A 22,943-nucleotide genomic window follows, 5' to 3' on the forward strand; every position below is an offset into this window, starting at 1 on the left:
GATCACGTATTTCGGACGTCCATTTTGAATGGGGTCTGATTTTTGTTTCGTCTGACTTGTTACCAGAAGTTGAAAACCTTTCACAAAGCAAGCTGCGTCAATTGTCACATTTATCTTGTGTTGTTGAAGTGTAAATACATGTGTCTGATTGGTATGATTGAGATTGCAGCAATGTAGGATAATATACCGAAGTGAGCGTAAAATATAGTACTAAGAAAAATTCCGGCCCGCCAAAAAGTTGCACACCCGAAATTTGGCCCGCGACTAGCAAAAGGTTGCCGACCCCTGGTCTACAGCATGTAAATAAGATGCATGCACAGTGTCTTTGAGAACGGATAACGAGGTCAATATGTTAGGTTGTGGCCCTGCAATCTTGAGGGCTGACTACTATTGTGATATGTCAAGAGCAGTTCAGAAGACTGTTCATTTTTCACCACTATGTGTCACAAAGGCAGGAGTTGCAAAACGTCATCTGCATGTCTCTGGTTGTCAAAGTGTCGATGTACCCAGATTATGTGGTTTGAACATGGAGTCGGGACTTTACATTACGATATCGAAGGGACTGGCTGAAAAAGTTGGCTTACCAAAGGAAACTGATACTTCCGTCTTTGAAAACACCAGTGAATCGGCCTCAGGCCTTTTCGCCATAGATATGTCTGGTAATCCAAACACGGCGGAAGTGCTTATGAATCCTGAAGTGAAGATATCGTCATATGGGCTGAAAAAGATAGTTACAATAGTTAGAAGGTGTCTTGTCATTGATTCGGATAACGAAGTCATTTTTTAAGTACACAGGCACACAGTGAATAGCTCTTCAAACCATTGCTCATCCACTTCCATCTCAGTAGCTTGGGCATGTATTCGGAACCACTATTACCACTTGCACCCCAATAACATTACAATAACACTACACAAGCTACAGTAACCCCCAGTTTGACCACAAATTTCAAACCCACTTTCTATCAGCAGCCACGAAAGCATCTGTCAATTGTTCCATCAACCTTTGAACCCGTTCCTCCATTCTTGTCTGCGCTTCGAAGTCCAGATTCCGTGCAAACTCAATGTACGACGCGTAAACCCCTGAGAAAGGGGCGTGTCAGTCAGAGAAATCAACGTGTCATCAATAGCCGGACTGGATTCAGGATTTTTGAACCTGAGCCAAAGTCTTAACAGGTAAAAATGGTGCAATTTCTGGCTGTTATTTTACGCAAATTCTTCTGGACTTGGAGCTGGATTTTATTTTAGAAATGGTACAAATTCAGCAATATTCTTTTCTCCTCGCGGTATCGAGCAATCCTACTGAAATAGGCTATTTACCGGGGTTGTGACCGAGTCACAAGATTTCGAGTCACATGTCAATCTCACTTTTATAGTTTTGACTCGAGTCATTTTCAAGTCACCATCGAGTCAAGCCCGAGTCTGAGTCATTACGTTCACTGTTCAGTGTTCAGTTCGATCCGGTGTAACCGACTTTTTCAACTCTGCTCGAGTGATACAGAACGGCTCGCATTCATAATATCATAATTTTCCTCAGTCTTAACAGTTTCTGGCCCTATTTTCCAAGTATTAGGACTGATAGGCGAAATACCAATCATGTGGTTGCTTTACTATTACTTGAAGTTACAATAAAATGTCTGTCTTGGCCGTCCTAGTCCCGAGTCATATGACTTGGTTCGAGTCATCAGTCGAGTCAACACAGAAATTGACTCGAGTCGAGTCATTTTACGCACTTGAAAAAATGACTCAAGTCATTAGAATCCTGCCATTTACATGGGATACAGACAGCCTGTAGCTGCAGACATTTTCTTTCTGACATTTTCTTTCACATTGATTTCGTCTGCTTTTGAAGTGAGAGTAGTAGCATCAGATGGAATGTTGCCAAACGCAGCGTTGCATTGATGTTGTAAAAATATTGAAAATCACGATTTCCATTTTGAAATAAGACACGGTTCGCATAGAAACAAAGTGGCCGTCAAATACTGCATATCTCACAATAGCAGTAATAGTAGTAACTGGGGATATCTGGTTTCAGAGAGACTTTAATCAGAGTTTGTGTATCAATGGGTAATCGCAAAATTCTAATTGAAACACAGTCAAAAGTTACCCGCATTTAGGCCAAACGCAGCTGCGAATACGGCGTTCTTCGAGTTATTGCTCAGCTGCTCGAAAATATCCTGCCGTTGAAGCATCATTCCGCCGTTCACGGTGCCCAAACGTAACAATTGATCGTCATCCAATGAAGACTGCGTAAAACATCATCGCATCAACACTTCAATTGTTACGTGGTTCATTTACAAAAATATTCTACCAAGATTCTAGTCGCAGGAATAACTTTCATGGCGCTTGCAGGAATCATGTAGACGTCTTTCGTTGTGCGAGTAACTTCGGATTTGGATTTGCCGAATTCGTCAAGTTCGCTCGCGGAAAATCCGGCTGTGACATTGTTAAAGCAATTACTCTTGAAGAGGTTCCTGGAGGTTCAAAACTTCAATATACAATCGAGTAGTATAATCATATTGAAATAAACCTGTATATTTCCGGCTGACATTTGTTAGGGGTAATGATCAGCAACTAGTAAAGAATAGGAAAATGCATTGTATATTGGTGATACGATTGATTTTATAGTTCTTTCTAATCCTCTACTAGTTGCTGTCTTGCAGATGATCACCATTGACGAGATGTTCATTTCAATATGAATATACTATGCAACTAAATACTTTTAATAACGTAATAAATAGTCGGAAGACATCGGAAGCGTGCAGAGCAGGTCAAAGTAGCCAGTGTTGTTACTCATTTGGAAGCAGAAACTTCTAATCAATTACGAGAAGAAGGACTTGCAGTAATAAGTAGATGATTTGGTTGCGGGGTCTCATACTTTTAGTGGCTATTTACATGCAAGATGTATCTTCCCGACTAATGCCAAATGACTGATGACACTACAGATAGGGAGAATATTTGTGGAAAAGTGGAAGTACTTTGTTACCGACCAGTGGCCACCTCTGGAGCTACGGTAGAAATATAGTGTTACCTTTCACCACAATTACCTGCTAAAACACCCATGTCCAGCAGCGTGGCGGCGTCAATAGTCGCAAAAGCATTCTGCACTGCTTCCTTGTACATGTCGATATGGTCTTGATCGAAACATTTCAATTTACCAAGGCTATGCAGCGCGAATCTATCAAACACAACACGGTGATTATCGGCAAATGGAGTCCTGAACGGGATAATATGAAATAATTACTTCATGGATTCCGCGTTGATGCTGCTTACTTCCGTGCTGTTGAGATGACAGTGCATGTTGCCCATGGCAATGATTTCCGGACCGTTGAGATCGCCATAACTTCTTTTGCCCATGAAGATATTCATCAAGGCTCTGACCTAAAGAGTTGCGTGCATGTTCATTGAACACTTCCACCAAGTCAATTTGTGATGTGCTTTTCACAAGATATGTGTGATTCTGTTTTGTTGAAATGTTGTTTCGTTTAAATACTGTAATATTTGCAATCTACCAGTGATTGGATGGTACAAGGAACCTACATCGAGGCTCTTCAAAATATAAAAATCTCAAAATATCATGGTTTCGGTGATTAAATTGTTAGGTTGCCCGTAAAAACGATACGCACAAAATTTCGCTCAATTCTGAATTATATCACCATCGCATTTCCAGCTGATTGGTGTCATAACATTTTTTTCATTAATTATTGAAGCCTGTATCCAAACTCTATCGCAGGCCCTCGTCAAGATGGAAACACATGGAAAAAGCATCACTCTCATCTCAGGCATGCCTTGAACACAATGTTTGGTCATAGCAACCTGATGAAACTTGATACCGTAAATACTATTATAAGAGCTTCTTGGAGGTACAGAGCTTCAATATACAATTGAATAGTATATTCATATTGACATGAACCCGAATACTTTCGGCTGACACTCGTCAGGGGAAATGGTCAGACGATTACCCCTGATGAGTGTCAGCCGAAAATATTCGGGTTCATTTCAATATGAATATACTATTCAATTGTAAATACTATTATGTCCAAAAATCGTAGTAGAAATTTCAATTTGCGATGTTTCAGGTTCTACTGATTGGAATAGAGCCAAATGAGTGTAGCGAAATTATAGGCAACCTAACAATCTGACCACTGAAATTGTGAAATTAGGAGAAAAAAGTTTACTTTGAACAACTCTATCGTACATCAATATTCCTATGGTAATCCTGTGAATTGTGAGTAGCATTAGGTAAATTTTTGAGACAATTCCGCAATATAGAGTGTTCAATCTATCCCCTACCACTGTGGTTTTCCATTTGTTGTGATTGCGGCAAAAAATGCTCTATGGCCCACATTTAAATTTGGTAAAGTGGCTACTTAAAAAAGAGCTCAACACCTTTGCACCCAAACCTATTTGAAAATCTGATTACTAAAAAAACAAACTAAGCACACCTACTCACGGCCTATTCGAGAGAAGTCGATTATGTAAAAAAGGGTCAGCACATTTGCAACCAACATAAAAAAGGCCCATAGGTTGAAAACGTTTCATGGTAAATACCTGTTTGGCGTCTTTCCACTTGGCCTCACCCAGCCTGGCGAGAGTGCCCACTTGGGAGAAAGAAAATACGTCGGCAATCTCCAAATCGTCGAAGATAGAAGCACGTTTTGTCATGTTGAAAAGATGGTCGTCGGTAAATACATCGCCTTTGTTCTTCAAAAGCTAAATGAAAAAGGTACATATTAGTAGGAAAATACAGCATACAATATTTAATCGACCGATATCGACGACCAATATGTTCTTATAAAAAGGAGCAACTACATTTCTATTTTGTCCTAAATAAAGAGCGCTGAGTAGTCATTGTTGGTACCCGAGTAGTAGTAGAAGTAGAAACCAAGAGCTCAATTTCTTTTTGAGTAAAAGTAGCAATTTCCAAGTACGTAAAAAAGTAAGTATTCCTAGTCTAGTTTTGTCAAAAATACGAAAACTATCATATAGAAGTAGAACTAGTCGTAAATTATTGCCTATGTAAGTCATGCTAGTAGTCAAAACCTAATGCAAAAAAGTGGAAATTAAAATGAATGGCTTATCACAACTTCGCCTGGCAGAATGCAGAAAGTCAAACAGAGCCACATGTCTAATACAGGGTAGATGACTATCCTCGTGGCACATGCAAACGAACAAGCGCTAATGCTAGCGGGATTGTAACTTTAAAAGCTTACTCCTAAAAACGCATCCTTAAGATCTTGCTCCATTTCATCAGCCAGTTGAACATCTCCAGCCCCCAGCATGTCCATCACTTCATGAACGTCCTCTGGGTTCAAATCACCGATCGGCAGATAAGGCAGAGAGTCAGGGCCGAGTCTGCGTAGGTCTTCTACGGCAGGAGTTTCTGAATAATCACGTGAAAATTACCAAAACGATGTGTAACAAGACAACAGTCCGGAAGCACGCGGGCATACTTGGCAAAATTCGTTTGACGGCCAACGTGTAGAAATCGGCATAATTGAATGGCGAAACCGACGTCTCGATTAACGAAGGTCCGCTATCGTTCATTGACGGAATCTGAAAATATGTGAATTTACGGCAGTATCAGTATCGGTTTTATTACTAATTTCATCATTTCGAAACACCACAGGAATACGATAAAATGAAAAGATAGGAAGGGTTAGAAATGACTTATAAGTGGTCTTTCAATCGGAAACCCGCGTTGACGTAGAATAGTGTGAACCAAACTTTTTCAAGCGTCTCTACTGTCCTCAAGCTTGACATATCTTTACTGCCCCCCTTAAAGCAAGTGCTAATTATAACAAATTACTTATACGTTATCAAATGAACTTACCAAAATAAAATATTTAATGAACTATAATTAACTGAACGTTCAAACATTTTCGTCCCCGCAATCACCCCTTCATTTTTTTGCCACCTTTCATCTCAAAATCGCTCCCATGAGGCAATATCGCCCCTTTGAGATCCAGTGGCCTAAGTGACATCATCAATATACTTCTATATTATTGAATAGTATATTCATATTGAAATGAACCCGAATATTTTCTGCTGACACTCGTCAGGGGTAATCGTCAGCAACTAGTAGAGAATTCAAAAGAACATCGTATATCAACAATTGTTTATACGATGTTCTTTTGAATTCTTCACTAGTTGCTGACGATTACCCCCGACGAGTGTCAGCCGAAAATATTCGGGTTCATTTCAATATGAATATACTATTCAATTGTATATTGAAGTTCTGTACCTCCAAGGCGCTGTATTTCGATATTAAAAAAAAAAAAAAATAACGACAGCGAGATGACATCGTGACAAACTCCCCAGAGATACCTACGTTCATGATTTCGGTAACATCGACCGCTGACGTCAGGTCTCCCGTCAACGCCATATTTCTTCTTGGAGGTGGCTTGATTGCATCGAATGCCGCAACAAAATCATCCTACAAAATAGGACAGAGTGATATCAGTGTCAAAACTTTTGACTTAATGTTCTTTGCATGCAGTGTTGGCAATCAGATATTTAGTACTACGTAACATTTGGCTAATTACATTTCAGCTACAGACGATCTGCACCGTGTCCAAGTCTGGTTCATAGAACCAATTGACATCATTTCTTTTTCAATTGGTCAACATCTAATAGACAATTCAGTCTGTGCCAGTAATTACAATGATGCCGCGTTCACAAAGGGCAGGTCTGCATGCCATTCATCTGTGTGGGAGTTCGCGATAATAAAATTAAATAATCTAGGTTCATGTCAACATAAGGAGTTCCTTCGCAATCTTAATTTTTTCATTAGAGAGAATGAGTGAATCTGTATTTCTCTACCGTGAATATCAATAACACACATAGCAAACATGGAATTGTGTGAAATACGATATACAGATAAGCAAGGTATGGATGGGAGGCTCGATATCAAATAGTCATCGAAGCAAGCCATTCAAGCCGGGAGTATCTTACTACAGATGTTGATACACTGAAAACTTAAAACTAGGCTCACAGGAAGAAAAATTACAAATTTCTGTTTCATACTGTCTCTTTGTCACGACTACTGCATTGTCAACGGTACAGCTGACTTTTGTCTAGCGTCCTTCAAGGAATTTTTGTTTTCACGCCATACTAGGCCCACCTGGTTTTGAATGGAATCTCTGTTTATCCTCTTGTCATCTCGCCGGTAAATCATGATAAATGAAGAATTCGAATTAAATTTTTCAATTCACGAGTCCAGGACAGCACTCCGAGAACATTATCAATGACTCACCGCTGGGATTGCGTCCAGTATTTCAGACGGCATCGTCGGCACAAACGGTCCGATTTCGCGTAACACGGTTCCGTTCCAAGACATTGGACTCCCGTACATTTCCACGATCTTCCTCTGAATCTGACTCAACGTCTGGTTGCTGATTCTGAAACAGACACGGTTTGAGTTGATGAGCAAGTCTTAGAACCGGAGGTGCGGTGTTGAAATGACGGGTTGGGACATTTTTTCCACCCTCATCTCGATAGAAGTTTTATACTACCATAGCTATAAACATAAATGTAAATATAACTATAACTATCACTATCACTTGTATACAGAGTTGGTCATTCACACTTTTCACAAAGTACATTTAATTGAATGGTGTATTGATACAGAAATAAACCCGAATATTTTCACTGACACTCGGCAGGAGAAATCGTCAGCAAGTAGTAGAGAATTGGAAGTAACATTGTATATCGATAAGCGATTGTATCACAGAATATGACGTCACCGGCACAAAATTCCGATTGACTGGAGAGAAGAGATCACTTAAGCTCAATGTTGGCGTATTTTGACTCCAAGGCACCCAAATGAAAGTGTGAACAACAACATGAAATCGGTCGTCTCGATAATTATTCGCACAAATCGGATTATCCAACAGATGTTTGCCGATGGCAGAATTAATGGCCTTTGATCGATCAGCATCAATCTTAAGTGGATAAGTTAAGGGTGAGCTTTTGACATCGCGTGACGCACATGTTCTGATAAATCTGGGGACATGTTGGTTTATGCGCATAAACCAAAAGCTCACCCTTAACTTATCCACTTAAGATTGATGCTGATCGATCAAAGGCCATTAATTCTGCCATCGGCAAACATCTGTTGGATAATCCGATTTGTGCGAATAATTATCGAGACGACCGATTTCGAATCGTAGGGCGAGGCCGTTCGCAATTCCATTTGTGTGCCTTGGAATCAACTTTTATCAAAATACACCAACCAAGACTCTGTCAACAAAAGGAGTTCGTGTACCACCTAAAAATAGTACATTGAACGCTCTCTCATTCGAAATATCATGCTGGTGACGTCATATTTTGTGATACGATTGTTGATATACAATGTTCTTTCCAATTCTCTACTAGTTGCTGACGATTACCCCTGACGAGTGTCAGCCGAAAATATTCGGGTTCATTTCAATATGAATATACTATTTAACATAATTATGTGTATAAACGTTTTCCACTTCTACATCGGTTTATAAGGCAAATTTTACCTTAAAAACTCTCAACTAGAAGTGGAACTGATCCATTGTACATGTACTGTACAAGTACATAGCAGTGTTGGGATCAAGTCACTACCTTCGAGTCACGAGTCATTTCGAGTCATTGCACATTTTAACTCGAGTCAAGTCAAGTCAATCGGTTTTCACAGGTGACTCGAGTCAAGTCAAGTCACTCGATTTTTAGAGGTGACTCGAGTCAAGTCAAGTCGAGTCAAGTCAAGTCAAGTCAAGTCACGAGTCAAGTCACAATTCAAGTCAAGTTGCCTTTTCGAGGTATGAAGCTTGATTACGTCATTGCCTTTTTCTAGCAGTCTGTATTACAGATTGAGTGGTCATTGATTCTGAACCGATGAACGAATATAGAGTTAAATATACACGCAAAAAGACGCTGCATCGCTCACGTATACGTAGAACTGCCAGCTAAAATAGAGAATAGAGAAACGAATTGATAAGATGCTATACAATGTCCATTTATACATATTGATATGATACAATTCGAGTCAGCCCCAATCGCTGAGGAGTATATAAACTATATTCTATTTCAATTTCAATAAAGCAAAAGGTTTGGTTAAGGTAATTACAGTGAACAGAAATATATATTTTGCTATTAAATTACTTTACTACTAGTTTACGACAACGTCAGCTGTAAGCTTCGATCACTTCGTTTGTTGTCAATTTATTTGTGAGGGAACAATGGAGGCCCATTAAAAAGCACGATCATTGAATGATTGATCGCTCTCACGGGTTCCACCAGCGCTTCGCGAACAATGCAAGATACAGTGATTTTGATCGACACCGATTACTTGATGACTTGAAATTGACTCGTGAATTTTGCTCCGAGTCACGAGTCAATCCACATTTCTGATACGCCGAGTCAAGTCAAGTCAAGTCATTTTAGCAAAGTGACTCGAGTCAAGTCAAGTCATACGAAAAAGGTGACTCGAGTCTGACTCGAGTCATGACTCGAGTCATCCCAACACTGGTACATAGCCACTCAAGTCTGTGGTACACTCTCTCTCTCTCTCTATTTCAATGAAAATGTCGCAACAGGTTGAAAAAACTTTCAAAAGTCAACCAATATAACAAAAAGTATGGCGGTACTAACTTGTGGATACACCCACGCATGGCCTTCATCATCGCCTTGCAAGTTTTTTCATCTTCATAACCTATAAATTCCGGCTTCACAAAACAGATGAGATCTCCGACTTGGTCAAAGCCAGACTTTGGCATGCCGTTCATCATGCCGCCGTAAAATTCCTCGTCCCCGTTATATTTGTCGGGTCCGTTATATTTTTCATCGCCGTTGTATTGACCTTTATTGTGCATGTCTCGTTTTTTACGTATATCATTCATGTCGTAGCGGTCGGGTTTCGAATCGTAAGAATCCGTGTTCTCTTCGTCTGCATCTCTATTGGACTGCAAGAATACAACAACAATTAGGTCAAAATTGTAGGGTTAGGTCACAAAAATGTCAAAATTTTTTACAAAGGTAAAACTTTTTTGCAACCTGCATTTCGTTGGTATCTAGTCATCCTAGTCTGTGACTTGTATGAGCATATAATTTTCAGTGGCGTTCAAATTCTAATAAGACTATCAGAGGGATGTTTGAGGTGATACTCGGATTGGAAAATGACATTAGCCGCTGAATTCGAGACATGTAACTTGAAAACGGAGCAGGCTTCGGTTACTGACACTTGAAATCCACCCATCTGTGGCATCATTGCCGTGTGAGGCATGATAGAGAATTACAACAACAGCGATTTCCAATTAAATTTTGCCTAATAAACTGAAAACTGGTAATACAAAGTAGAAGCAATGTAAAAACATAAGCACTTGATAAAGTACTATGAAAAGGTAGAATTATTTGGCCATTGCCCATTTCTGCATGATATTAATGTGACAACGAAAATGCGATCATTCTCACTTACAAAGCAATCGATTGCGTAGGTAACGAGATCTTCCAGATAAATCCTAGACACTGCGGTTGGAAACAAGCGGTGGACTTGCGGTATTATCTTCTTGTAGAACTCTTCACAATGACCGTACTCCGCTATGAGATTCACCCTGAAGTAAGGCAAAGTCTGTAAGATAACAACTATGGCAATGATCAGCAAACATGATAGTAGTGGTAAATCATGCGATTTTCATGACAACCCATTAGTCATAGACAAGACGTGCACTCCAATTGATCTCAATGGTTTTCGGACCTACATTACTGTATCATAATGATGGCACTTGATGATATACAATAGAATCATATATTCATATTGAAATGAACCGGGATATTTTCGGCTGACACTCGTCTGGGGTAATCGTCAGCAATTAGAAGAGAATGGGAAAGAACATTGTATATCAACAATTGCTTCACAAAATATGACGTCACCAGCGTGAAATTTTGAATAAGAGACCGTTCAATGTACTATTACTGTGCAATGTACAGGTCACACTTTCATTTGAGTGCCTTGGAGTCAACTTTTATCAGCCAGCAAAAGGAGTTCGTGTACCATCCAAAAATAGTACATTAAACGCTCTCTTATTCGAAATTTCATGCCGGTGACGCCATATTTTGTGATCCGATTGTGGATGTACAATGTTCTTTCCAATTCTCTACTAGTTGCTGACGATCACCCCTGACGAGTGTCAGCCGAAAATATTCGGGATTCATTTCAATATGAATATACTATTCAATCGTATATCGAAGTTCTGTACCTCCAAGAAGCTCTTCTAATATAGTTAAGGCAATATAAATCAATGTAATTTTTTATCACGGGAGGAAAGCGGCAAACACAGGCGGAATTTTCGAGCTCAGTTCCTTTGACAGATGTCTCATTCCCGGATACCGACTGTGTATATGCAGGAACATCTTCATCGCCATGCACTCGGCCTGAAAGATATCTCTGCCGTAAAATCAAGACCAAAGCCGCGATAAACCGCGTAGGTACCAAATTCGGCAAGATTGCATCGTCGATATGATATTCCAAATCCTTCGCAAGCTGCATGATCACGGCGATATTCATTTGCATCACGTCGTGACAAGTCAGACCAACTGCCAGGCTTCCCATATCCCTACGCACAAGAATCAATAATCGTCAATGGTATCAATGGTGTGTGCAGATTTTGCAGCTGTATAGAGGTAGGCTATACAGTGTTGGACCACTATAAAATTTTCATCTGTTTCAAATTAGATTATAATTAGAATTATAGCTACACAATTGTTTCCAAATTAGATTATATATAATTAGAATTATAGCTTGACAGTTTTTTCCAAATTAGATGATATATAATTAGAATTATAGCTTAACAGTTTTTTACAAATTAGATGATATATAATTAGAATTATAGCTACACCATTTTTCCAAATTAGATGATATATAATTAGAATTATAGCTACACAATTTTTTCCAAATTAGATTATACATAATTAGAATTATAGCTAAACAGTTTTTTACAAATTAGAATATACATGAGTAGAATTATAGCAACACATTTTTTCCAAATTAGATTTTACATAATTAGAATTATAGCTAAACAGTTTTTTACAAATTAGATGATATATAATTAGAATTATAGTTAAACAGTTTTTTACAAATTAGATTATATACAATTAGAATCATAGCTAAACAGTTTTTACAAATTAGATTATAAATAATTAGAATTATAGCTACACAATTTTTTCCAAATTAGATTATACATAATTAGAATTATAGCTAAACAGTTTTTTTACAAATTAGAATATACATGAGTAGAATTGTAGCTACACAATTTTTTCCAAATTAGATTATATTCAATTAGAATCATAGCTAAACAGTTTTTACAAATTAGATTATAAATAATTATAATTATAGCTAAACAGTTTTTTACAAATTAGATGATATAGAATTATAGCTAAACAGTTTTTTACAAATTAGATTATACATAATTAGAATTATAGCTAAACAGTTTTTTACAAATTAGATTATAAATAATTAGAATTATAGCTAAACAGTTTTTTACAAATTAGATGATATAGAATTATAGCTAAACAGTTTTTTACAAATTAGATTACGTATAATTAGAATTATAGCTGAACAGTTTTTTACAAATTAGATGATATAATATTAGAATTATAACTACACAATTATTCCAAATTAGATTATACATAATTAGAATTATAGCTAAACAGTTTCTTACAAATTAGAATATACATGAGCAGAATTATAGCTACCGTACACAATTTTTTCCAAATTTGATTATACATATGTAATTAGAATTATAGCTAAACAGTTTTTTACAAATTAGATTTTACATAATTAGAATTATAGCTAAACAGTTTTTTACAAATTAGAATATACATGAGTTAAATTAGAGCTACACAATTTTTTCCAAATTAGATTATACGTAATTAGAATTATAGCTAAACAGTTTTTTACAAATTACATTATAATTGGAAGTACCATACTGAATTCCCAAAATATTCTAAATTAGAAAGATATGCAACAAAAATCAAGCTCAGTCGATATCAAATCCCAGATCAGTATCATGAGCATGAGAATAGCAAATGTCTGTACACCAAGCTTGGCTCGTTCCACGCTTGACAATTCTATTGTAACATTTTCAGGAAAACCATAAATTAGATTAGGATTAAATTTGAGAATAGAAACATTTCACAAATTAGATTAGAATTAGAAATACGGTTTAACATTTCACAAATTAGATTAGAATTAGAAATACGGTTTAATTTGTCTAATTATGCAATTAAAATTATCTAGTTGTCCGAGTCTGGCTATATAACACAATAAATATTCCACGCACCTGACATCGTGCAGTGTTAAATGCACCGTATCACCAAGCATTCGCAAAGCCTATATTGTAAGCAAATGTGTGTTTAGGTAAGATCAGTCTCGTTTACACCAAAAACTACCTGTTGCTGGTTCCATCTCGCCGAAGTCAAAGTTTTGTGTAGCGATTCGTCGGCAATGTCCATATCCTCTAATAAGGAGACCGGTATTTTTGCAGTCAGCGATTTGTAATTTCTTTCGTGCGATAGGAAATCAGTGAGGTTGTCTTTCATCTGCACGGAACATGGATTGGAATTATTGTAATGGTAGGTCGTGGGTTCAATCCCCACCCGGGGGTCCAACCAAAGATTCTAAAACTGTTACACTCCAGCATCCACGGAAAGCATGGAGGAGAAAGTACAGTGGTGCAGACTAGATGAACTTGCTTAAACGTCGTATCGCATCTCCATCGTCAAAGAATCTCAGTGGTACAGGCGGAAATAAATCTGACCTCGCTCTCATGAAAGTGCAGTAAGTAATGTGTACCAACCTCGACGCCCAGTCATGTTGATTTGTGACAGAGTGGGTCATACTAGCCAACGTTGCTCCCCACGTTCAAAATGTAAAAGCAATTAATATTGCTCAAAAACTGATCAGGCAAAAGTGAAAGTAGTCACAAAACATCAGCACTTTGGTAATTACTGTAAGTAGTAGGTACAGCAACTTCAGTACGTTGTCACCGATACAAATTCCAACCTGTACATTACAATTACTCTTGCAACACCAAATCATATTTACGGAGTTTGTGGTTAAATAAATTGAATACCCACAATTCCGGCTCGAATTGATATTTCACAAATACACTGCAATTACTGGGCAACAATTCTGAACGAAAAATTTGTTGACTTTGATTTTGCACTTGATTTGGGACAATTTTGGTATGCTCATTCCAAAAATGCCGCTGATTTTCTTCCATCATGTCAAGTTTTTGCTCTACGACATATGCCCAAAATATTCAAATTTTCACGAATTTAGCCATATTACTTTTCCATGCCATACAGAAATCCACACTTTTTTAATATAATACGTTATATAGCCAACGGATCAATGGAATTATCACTAAAAAAGGTACTGGTATCGATCTAGGGCAGGGCTGGCCAACCTTTTTAGCCAAAGGGACATATTAGATTGATGAATTTCTGCGCGGGCCAAAATTTTTTTGAAGTTCATAGGTCAATAATATTGTCACTTGACTATATTTCGGACCTGTTGTATATCGCTGGGCTAAGTTTGCGAAGACAGGGCTATTCAGCGCATGGACATATCGATATCGAAAGCTGCGACCAACATGCGTCAATCATATTGTGCCTAGGTTTCATAGTCGACAGTCTTACTGCGAGCGCAAACTCACGGTCGCATATGTTGAACGACACTTAGTCTCGTAATCGCGAATATAGTTAGACTCAATCTGATACATTAGGTGTTCTTCCATTTTCGCAAAAGGGCAACAACATTAAAAACAAGAAATCGAGTGACAACATATTACGCTAAGCTTGTACAAAATTTTTAACTTTGATAAATTTATCGCAAATTATTCTGCTTTATTGTAGTATACGAAGATCTACCAATATGTGAATGGCTGATGGATCTGTCAATGCTTCGGAACTGATATTATAGTCATCACATCTCGAGTGTTGCAGCCAGACTAATCAAATTTATGGTTGGCCTTACAAGTTCACAATCTGTGCAATCTATTTTTGATGATATTAGAAGTTTCGGAAATTACCTCGCGGGCCACTCAAAACCTTCTCGCGGGCCACGGGTTGGCCGGCCCTGATCTAGGACGATGCTTTCACCCATTTTTGGTTAGGGGATGCAATTATCCGAGGATATTTCAGACACATATTTGATGCAAACTTCAGGATATCCCAGCAAACACAAAACCGTAAAAGGATCATCCGGGATCATCTCGATTAGGTTCTGATTTTCTAAGTGTCGAGGGAATGTCTAAAATACGTAGTAGGATGGTCTTGTGGTTATATTCAATCAGAATAAATTCATACTCGGTGTTGTTCCATCTCATGCATTAGGCTTCGTTATATCCGGTAGTTAACCTAATAATGCAAATTTTCTATCTCTCGCGGGTACGACTAAAATACGTAGAAAGGATGACTTTGTCGGTACATTCAATCATGATGAATTCTATCCGGTTTTGTTCGATCTCATGCGGTAGCTTCGTTCTATCCATTAGAAAACAATGTTCTCCCTTCGTTTTATTGCGTGAGGATGTCACCGGTGTTGTACATTCGTGTTGTTGCTCTAAGGTCGAATAGTTTTGTTTTCCTCTGATATATATGATCTTCATTATATATATATTCGCTCTTTCGGTAATCTCGCATGTTCAACGAGTATGGTTAATAGTTTTATTCAGAGAATAACTAAATAAGTGATATGTTGTACGTTTAGGAATATGATTATCGATGCGTGACTTCTAGAATATTTCGGCGATTCAAATTTTACGTCATCGGCTCATCGCGCCATACAAAGATTTGAAGCGCAACAGGTCGCAGCCAGGCATAGTTCGCTCTTTCTGTATGGTAAATGCCGTAAATATATAGGAATTGTGACTGACTGAGGTAGCGGGTTAAAGGTATATATGCAGTAGCATATAGCTTATGGGGTATTTCGAAGTGCCTGTAGTATATGACGCCTAGAGCTGTTTGACTTTCTGCAAAACAGGTGTAGACAACTATAGAAAAGTTTCAGTTTTTCCAGGTTAGAATTAGAGCTAAACCGTTTTTCCGAATTAGATTACAATTATATTGCTGGCATTTCGCTCTAATTTAGTGAAATTAGACCACTATAATTCGCTTCAAACGTTTGAATTACCGGTACCTATACCTACGGTATATCATAATATTTATGCTTGAATTTTCTAGGTATATAAGTCATATAGATACATTCCTGTAGAACACTGATTCATGATTTTATAAAAGTTGGTGCAAGAATTGACATTTTCAACTTGATGTTGATTAATGGAGCAAAATTTGATATTTGAGTGCAATTATACCTCGAATCCAGTGACAAGATTATTAATCGTTGAAACCAAACGCAGCTTGATTATGTTGGCCCAGAGAATTTGGCTAGCCAGACCATATTGATGGAATATGGTCACAGTAAGATAATATTTTGGGCTATTTTACATGAACTTTCCAACATTTGATTTGATATGTCCACTAAAACAGTTGTTATTCTGCTTTCGAATAAGACCTTAATTGCTGGTTTCAATGGTAACTGTGTTTGTCAAAGGCTGCAAAGGTAATTTCTTTTCCTTGTTAGATGTTTATTTGTTTGTTTGTGGTGTTCATGGTGGTGGTTCGACTACATTGGTCATTTTACACCAGGCCGGTTCTTATTATTATTATTCCGTATCTGCCCGATTACCAGTGAACTCGGCACTTAGTGAATTCGGCCGCACAAACTCGGCACTTGGTGAATTCGGCCGTGGTAGATCTCGTAGCGGTACCGGTCACCATGATTGGTTACTGGAATGTTTGCCGGTGAACTTGGCACTTTGAGTGGTTGTCAATGTTGTACGGCGGTCAGGGCATGCGTAGATCACACAGTCACGGCGTGATTAGATCACAGATTGCGTAATTGCGGGAAATAACGCGACGCTCTTCACTTGGTGAACTCGGCCCTTGGAGGAATTGGCACTAGAACACCTTCGCATTAGAAATGCATTTAGTATGAATGAACAGTATCAAAAAGGAAATTTAAACGTGTCGTGGCTCGTGGTAGATCTCGTAATCTTGGGATCCTTCAACCGTGTTATCGAGACACCCTAATCCCAGAGTGGAATCGTCTCTCCAAAGGCAAAAAATAATTTATTTTGACGTGATCATGCGAAACATTTGTTGATGAGGAACACTGGCTTGTCGTGATCGATAAACGAAGAAGCGCCGCTTGATGTTCCACAGTTTTGATCTCACATACAACGCCAAGATCCATCTTCTCAAAACTTACACGACACAGGCCCGTGACTCACGCCATCGATTCCAAGCAGACCGCGCGTGGTCGGTATATGAGCGCTGTGTTATTTCCCGTGGCTACGCAATCCGTGATCTAATCACGCCGTGACTGCGCGATCTACGGATGCCCTGACCTTACAAGATTGACGAATCACTTGATAATACTATTATTGGTTTGATAATTCATATTAATAGCTGTAAATACACTTCATTTCAAAATTTCCCGAGGGCCGAATTCACCAAGTGCCGAGTTTGTGCGGCCGAATTCACCAAGTGCCAGGTGCATCGGCAACCATCTGCCCACTAACAGCACGGCCCACTCCTAGGCTTTTCAAGACATGGCTATGCGAATCAGATGGCGAGGAAGAGCCTAGATAAACGGCCAACACTTCGGTAGGAATTATGGAGTCGACGTGTCATGCTCGAACCCGCAATTCATTGGTGTTTAGCTATAATGGAACGTACCACTACGTTTCCTCGCCATACCTTGTAAAATGAGACCGTAGCATTTGGCATTTCGTGTGGCAATTGACTTTTGTGTGGAAAATTGTGTTCGTTTTAGAACTTATCCGAAACTTTTATTCCGCCATAGATTGTATATGATAAAACAATATCGGAATTGATCCTAGAAGAATTCCAAAGCAACTCACCACAAAGGAGGATTTAAAGAAGTTTGATGGAAAATTGAATGAAAGCAAAAGCCTTTGCAAGAGATGTGGTATGTTGAATCTGTTTTGGTATTTTTAAATAGGCCTACTTTGTTGTGCCGATGGCAGACAGTATATATAAACGTAAGATGTGGAAGCTATCAAGGTGTTTTTAGAAATTCAGTCAGTCAAAGTGGACGATCGTATTGCTTGGATTATATTTAGGCTTATTTTAGCATCTTTGAGATGCAACTCTAAACGTGGACGGTCATGAACAGTAGGGCTCTTCAAAAATGACTTTTTTTCTCAAATCGTACTGGCTAGTTGATAAAATTGTTAGGTTACCTAATTTAAGCCTACAAACAAAATATGGTTCAAATCCAGCCAGTATCCGCTTTGCTACAAGAGAAGAAAGTTCCTATTTATTATATAAAAATGAATAATAAAAAATTTGAAGATTTTCTGTTAACCCCATGAAAGTGTTAGGCTGTCTATAGAAACGATGCTCACCAAATTTGGTTCAATTCCAACCAGTGGAAGCGGAGTTATTGCTGTCGAAAAATTTGGATTTTAATAAAATAGTACTTACGGTGAGCACAACTTTAATAAGTAAACAAAGAATCGGTCACCGTAAATACTATTTTATTCAAATCCAAATTTTTCGGCGGCAATATCTCCGCTTCCACTGGTTGGAATTGAACCAAATTTGGTGAGCATCGTTTCTATAGACAGCCTAACACTTTCATGGGGTGAACAGAAAATTTTCAAATTTTTATTACCTATTTATTTTTATATAATAAATAAAAACTTTCTTCTCCTGTAGCAAAGCGGTTACTGGCTGGAATTGAACCAAATTTTGTGTTTAGGCTTAAATTAGGTAACCTAACAATTTTATCAAGTAGCCAGAACGATTTGAGAAAAAAAGTCATATTTTAAGAGCCCTAATGTCCATGTCAGAGAAACGTTTTAGGGTAGGCCTACTCATATGTCTCGCAGCGTTCTCTACATAATTGTCAATTGCGATACAAACTGTTTGCTTGTATTGGTAAAGCCATCCAACTTCGAATTGTAAAATGTTGGGAGTCTTGATATCAAATTTTTGAAAGGTGCACTTTGAGAAGATTTCGGAATCTGTCAAATTATACAAAAATTTAGCAAATTCTTTGACATATTTCATCTATTTGGGACTCGATCAACGTAAAAGAATTGGTAATCATTTTATACAATATATTGTATTTGTAGTTGAAGTATAGTAATAATTCTTATGGTTACCGCACTTGTAACGATTCACGGCCATAACTGGAAAAATTAGAATGATGTAACTTTCAAATTGTCATGCATTTTGCAACAACATTGTTCTCAATTTTCAAGGTGCTGACCATTCGAGGAAGAATCACCCACCGGGAATTCACGATCCGTAAACGCGGCCGACTGTTTCTCTCCTCAAGCGGAAGCGACAGAGAAGAGGAACGAAGAGAAAAAAGGAGCAGAAATAGCAAGAGTGTGACAAGTCGCGTCCGTTCGCTTTAATGCGTATTTCCATCCGCGAAGTAGTAGGTGGGAAAACTAATGGGCGTTTGGTTAGGGCTTATATAAGGTTGACTCCAGCGCTGTATTTGCTAAATGTTGCTATGAAATAGGGGTGGTGTCATTTGGTATCAATATTGACTATTGAAAGACCATTTGTTAGTGGTCATGGATTTGTTCGGCCAGTATGCAGTAATTTCTGATGGTCACTTCCCGGGCTTCTGTTCTCTAACCCCTCATGATTGTTATTCTGCTTCTAGTAAGACTGTCGATTCTAATGTTTTATCATATCATTTGTCGAAGGTTTCGCTCGCTTTATTTGCAACGTTTTGCTCTCTGCTAGGTCAATTACTGGCTAAGTATCACTACAGCCTAAGAAACTGCACTAATTCTCATTTTAATGTCTTGCTGGTTATCTTGCTGTCAATTCTAATAATTTATTAATGTCTATACCAGTGCTGCCACTCAAATGTTTTGTTCTCTGTACACAATATTGTTAGGTCTTCAGCTTTCCAGGCAGAGTATAATTCCACTTTCTAGACTTGAGTATATATCTCTCCAACTAGCTGCCAAATAACTGATTCATTTGGATTGTTGAATTGATCATTTTGGACAGAATGTGAAGAAATTTTAGTCAAGAATTCTTTTTGTGTTAGTGGCTGTTTTCAAAGAGTGCTGAAGTAGTCATCGTTGATCTTGATAATCAAGTAGAAGTGACGATTGAAGTCAGTTCTCTAGTCATATAATATTAAAAAATATAATAATAAAACTTGAAAGCTTGAGTGGAAATAGTTCAGAATCGAATCCATTCTAGTAAGTATGGGCGAAAAAAATGTAGGAGTCATTCGTTAGTCGCTACCTCTGCCATTTTCGCAGTACGAATGTCTCAGCTATTAATCATCATTTTCATTTTATTTCTGCAGGGTGTTGAAAAAAAAAGGCCGCATGCTGGTTATTTAACTGGCTCATCAGAAGATGAAACCTGATGATAAGGACTGTTTTCACTTTCTTTCTAAAGACATTCATTCGTTTGTTCGTTTTATTTTTTACAACGGCATTATTGCCAATTCGTTTGAAATTAAATTATCACAAATGTGATTAATATGTAGTAAATAATGTGGTGTGTGTACGCAGCCGTGATCAGGTTAAGCCCATAGTGGTAGAAAACAGGTTATTATATCAGGATCTTCTTCTTCTAACGTAGGATCTACATTCTACTCACCATGTTTAAAGGCTGTAGCATCTGCATAATATTTACATTATTGAAGGACATGGAAAAGACGTTGAATTGAGTCGACACAAAATCCCCCTTTCTACGACCTGCCGAGATCTAACATCTGCTATATCGGCTCGGCTTTTCTACATCTTTGGTCTGTACTGTGTTTGCTGGGATGGCAAGAAAAGTAAACATTACATTTACTATCAGCTATAATTCCAATGCCCCATTCAGCTTATCTGATATAACTTGGAACTCCTACAAGCTCGATAATTTGGATCAAGATGAAGATCTTAGGGATGGCAGTCCTAATGATGAAGATTTTGAAATCGAAGATGATTCAGAACGTGGAGTAGTCCGTCCATCAACACAAGTTAAATGATCTGACATAGGCTTTGGGACTTGAACGAGAAATATTTGGAACTTTCAGCATCCTTGCGAATTGAGAAAAATTTACTTGGCAAGAGAGCGAAGATATCTCACTTTCGATCATGAGAAGCAGCGTTTTCATCGTAGGGATACTTTCGGTAGATTTGTGTATTGCCGTGATACTGGCATTGGCATGATGCTGGTATCATCAATTGCTGGAGGACATAGGAATCTCGATTTTACAACTCGCGTGAATGGCAAATGTCTATCGGTAGCTCAAAAAGGATCCTAAAGTGTGACATTCTCCTAAACGTCTTAGGTTCAGTAACAATTGCACACTCAGTTAGTCTTTGTGAATAATACAGAAACATCGAGAATAATACAGAAACATTGAATCGTTGCAATATCACAAGCACGATTGGGCTTGAATCATATGTGTCAGCTTTGAAATATTGAGTTTCTTAGTGACCAGACAATAAGACCCTGATACAGATGTGCCACTGCCGTATGTCTATGTCGGACAGCAGACATTCAAAGAAGCTAACATATATAAATAATTTCCCGGAAAACATTGGCATAGTTACCGATGGGCGCATCCCACAATATATGAAGATGATGGGGTGAGATACCAGAGCAGATTGGAGCTTACATATGTTAGCTGACTATTGTTCGAGTATCAAACGAGACAACCCACAGAATTATGAGTCATTAACGTAAATTTGGTCCCTGAAACTCGCACTTTATTTGTCCTGCAGAAGCAATATCTGGGTGAATCAACCAAATATAGCGGTGCAAATGTTTATTTGGAGTCTATTGATTTACTTTCAACTGCTTGTGGTTTTTGAATAGTTTTATACAATAAACACAAAATATTAAAAGTAGTACTTTTATGTGGGTTATGAGACAATGGGGTGGGTGCCTACCACGAAAACTTGACGTGACAATCTGAAGTCATTTTTGAATTCAGCGCCCAAAAGTTAGCCGAAATCAATGGTCTGATCAAAGTCAACAAAAATTGTGTTGACTAGTGTTATCAATGAATAACAGAACACTACAGCGGCAACTCGCATACCTTGAACACAGTTACGATTTTATCGATCGGTCGTAACATCTCAGCCTCGTCAGGATTGTCGGTGAGGATTTTTTTGATATCCTGTGGCTTGTGTCCCATAAACGAATCGGGACCGTCTGGTGAATGACGTCGTTTACCTCCTTCAAGAAGCTTCATCAAGTGATCCTGCGAAAAAATTGAACCAGTTACTTCATTTCTCAAAATCTACGCATACATACAAACGCTCTGCGCATATGCATACCACGAGTGCATGATTTGAATATGCCGCCGGACAAGAAAGGTGCATATATAGCCTTGTAAGGCTGAGCGCCAAGCGGGAAACCACTGATACCTGCGTTAATGATCAGGTCTTTGGTCAGACCAGGCCGGGGATTGCAGCCACGACCTATCAATTAAGAAGCCGGACGCTTAACCAAGCACTATGTGATGCATGCGCCGTCATTTCACAAGCATAATAAAGAATTCTCAATGATAGAAGGAAATATTTGAAAAAAAACATGAAAATAACTACATTCTCACCATGTCAGAGTTATCATCCATATGTTCACTCATATCTGCATCACATCCACCGCCTTTGCATTGATCCTGCTGCGATACAGCGTAAGTTCAAGTCGTAGACCCACAGCGTATTAACCAAGTACTATCGCATACCTTCTGACGCTGTTGTTTCATGAACGGTCCCAGCGAAGTACGGCATGTATTTATGGCAGATAATTTGGCCTCTTCGGAGATAGGGCCCTTCATCATGAAAGTGTCGGCGGCGTTCATTAAAACACCGCACGATATCAATCCGGAACTGTGTGGAATGAGT

The 22,943-nt window shown here is 38.3% G+C and overlaps 1 protein-coding gene and 2 long non-coding RNA genes across 8 annotated transcripts in view; 2 read left to right on the forward strand and 1 right to left on the reverse strand.

Annotated features, from left to right (window-relative positions):
• LOC145439016 (uncharacterized) overlaps positions 1-22,943 on the reverse strand; it is a 74,289-nt gene that overhangs the window by 21,090 nt on the left and 30,256 nt on the right. For 5 of the 6 annotated variants that reach the window (XR_013915073.1, XM_080316438.1, XM_080316436.1 and 2 more), the window contains 20 exons: positions 22,784-22,928; positions 22,652-22,720; positions 22,133-22,297; positions 13,414-13,563; positions 13,305-13,354; positions 11,456-11,579; positions 11,282-11,397; positions 10,442-10,577; positions 9,619-9,929; positions 7,253-7,397; positions 6,329-6,433; positions 5,451-5,553; positions 5,211-5,380; positions 4,549-4,710; positions 3,242-3,378; positions 3,045-3,175; positions 2,309-2,433; positions 2,105-2,243; positions 957-1,080; positions 585-718 (listed from right to left, as the gene is read on the reverse strand). Coding sequence is in view for 5 of the 6 variants with exons in the window: in XM_080316438.1 (XP_080172564.1) it covers positions 585-718; positions 957-1,080; positions 2,105-2,243; positions 2,309-2,433; positions 3,045-3,175; positions 3,242-3,378; positions 4,549-4,710; positions 5,211-5,380; positions 5,451-5,553; positions 6,329-6,433; positions 7,253-7,397; positions 9,619-9,929; positions 10,442-10,577; positions 11,282-11,397; positions 11,456-11,579; positions 13,305-13,354; positions 13,414-13,563; positions 22,133-22,297; positions 22,652-22,720; positions 22,784-22,928 (2,741 nt within the window). In the remaining variant the exon portion in view is untranslated. The remainder of the gene's footprint in view (positions 1-584; positions 719-956; positions 1,081-2,104; positions 2,244-2,308; positions 2,434-3,044; positions 3,176-3,241; positions 3,379-4,548; positions 4,711-5,210; positions 5,381-5,450; positions 5,554-6,328; positions 6,434-7,252; positions 7,398-9,618; positions 9,930-10,441; positions 10,578-11,281; positions 11,398-11,455; positions 11,580-13,304; positions 13,355-13,413; positions 13,564-22,132; positions 22,298-22,651; positions 22,721-22,783; positions 22,929-22,943) is intronic. The other variant, XM_080316437.1, reaches the window with a different exon arrangement.
• LOC145439018 (uncharacterized) lies at positions 8,452-9,929 on the forward strand. Its single transcript, XR_013915075.1, has 2 exons — positions 8,452-8,568; positions 9,504-9,929. It is a non-coding gene; the product is annotated as an uncharacterized LOC145439018 (long non-coding RNA).
• LOC145439017 (uncharacterized) lies at positions 17,727-20,778 on the forward strand. The gene is made up of 3 exons (XR_013915074.1): positions 17,727-18,019; positions 19,320-19,505; positions 20,399-20,778. It is a non-coding gene; the product is annotated as an uncharacterized LOC145439017 (long non-coding RNA).

Source organism: Botryllus schlosseri, chromosome 5 (assembly GCF_051294905.1).
Source record: "Botryllus schlosseri isolate E-star chromosome 5, Bs_hap1, whole genome shotgun sequence".
NCBI classification, from domain to species: domain Eukaryota; kingdom Metazoa; phylum Chordata; class Ascidiacea; order Stolidobranchia; family Styelidae; genus Botryllus; species Botryllus schlosseri.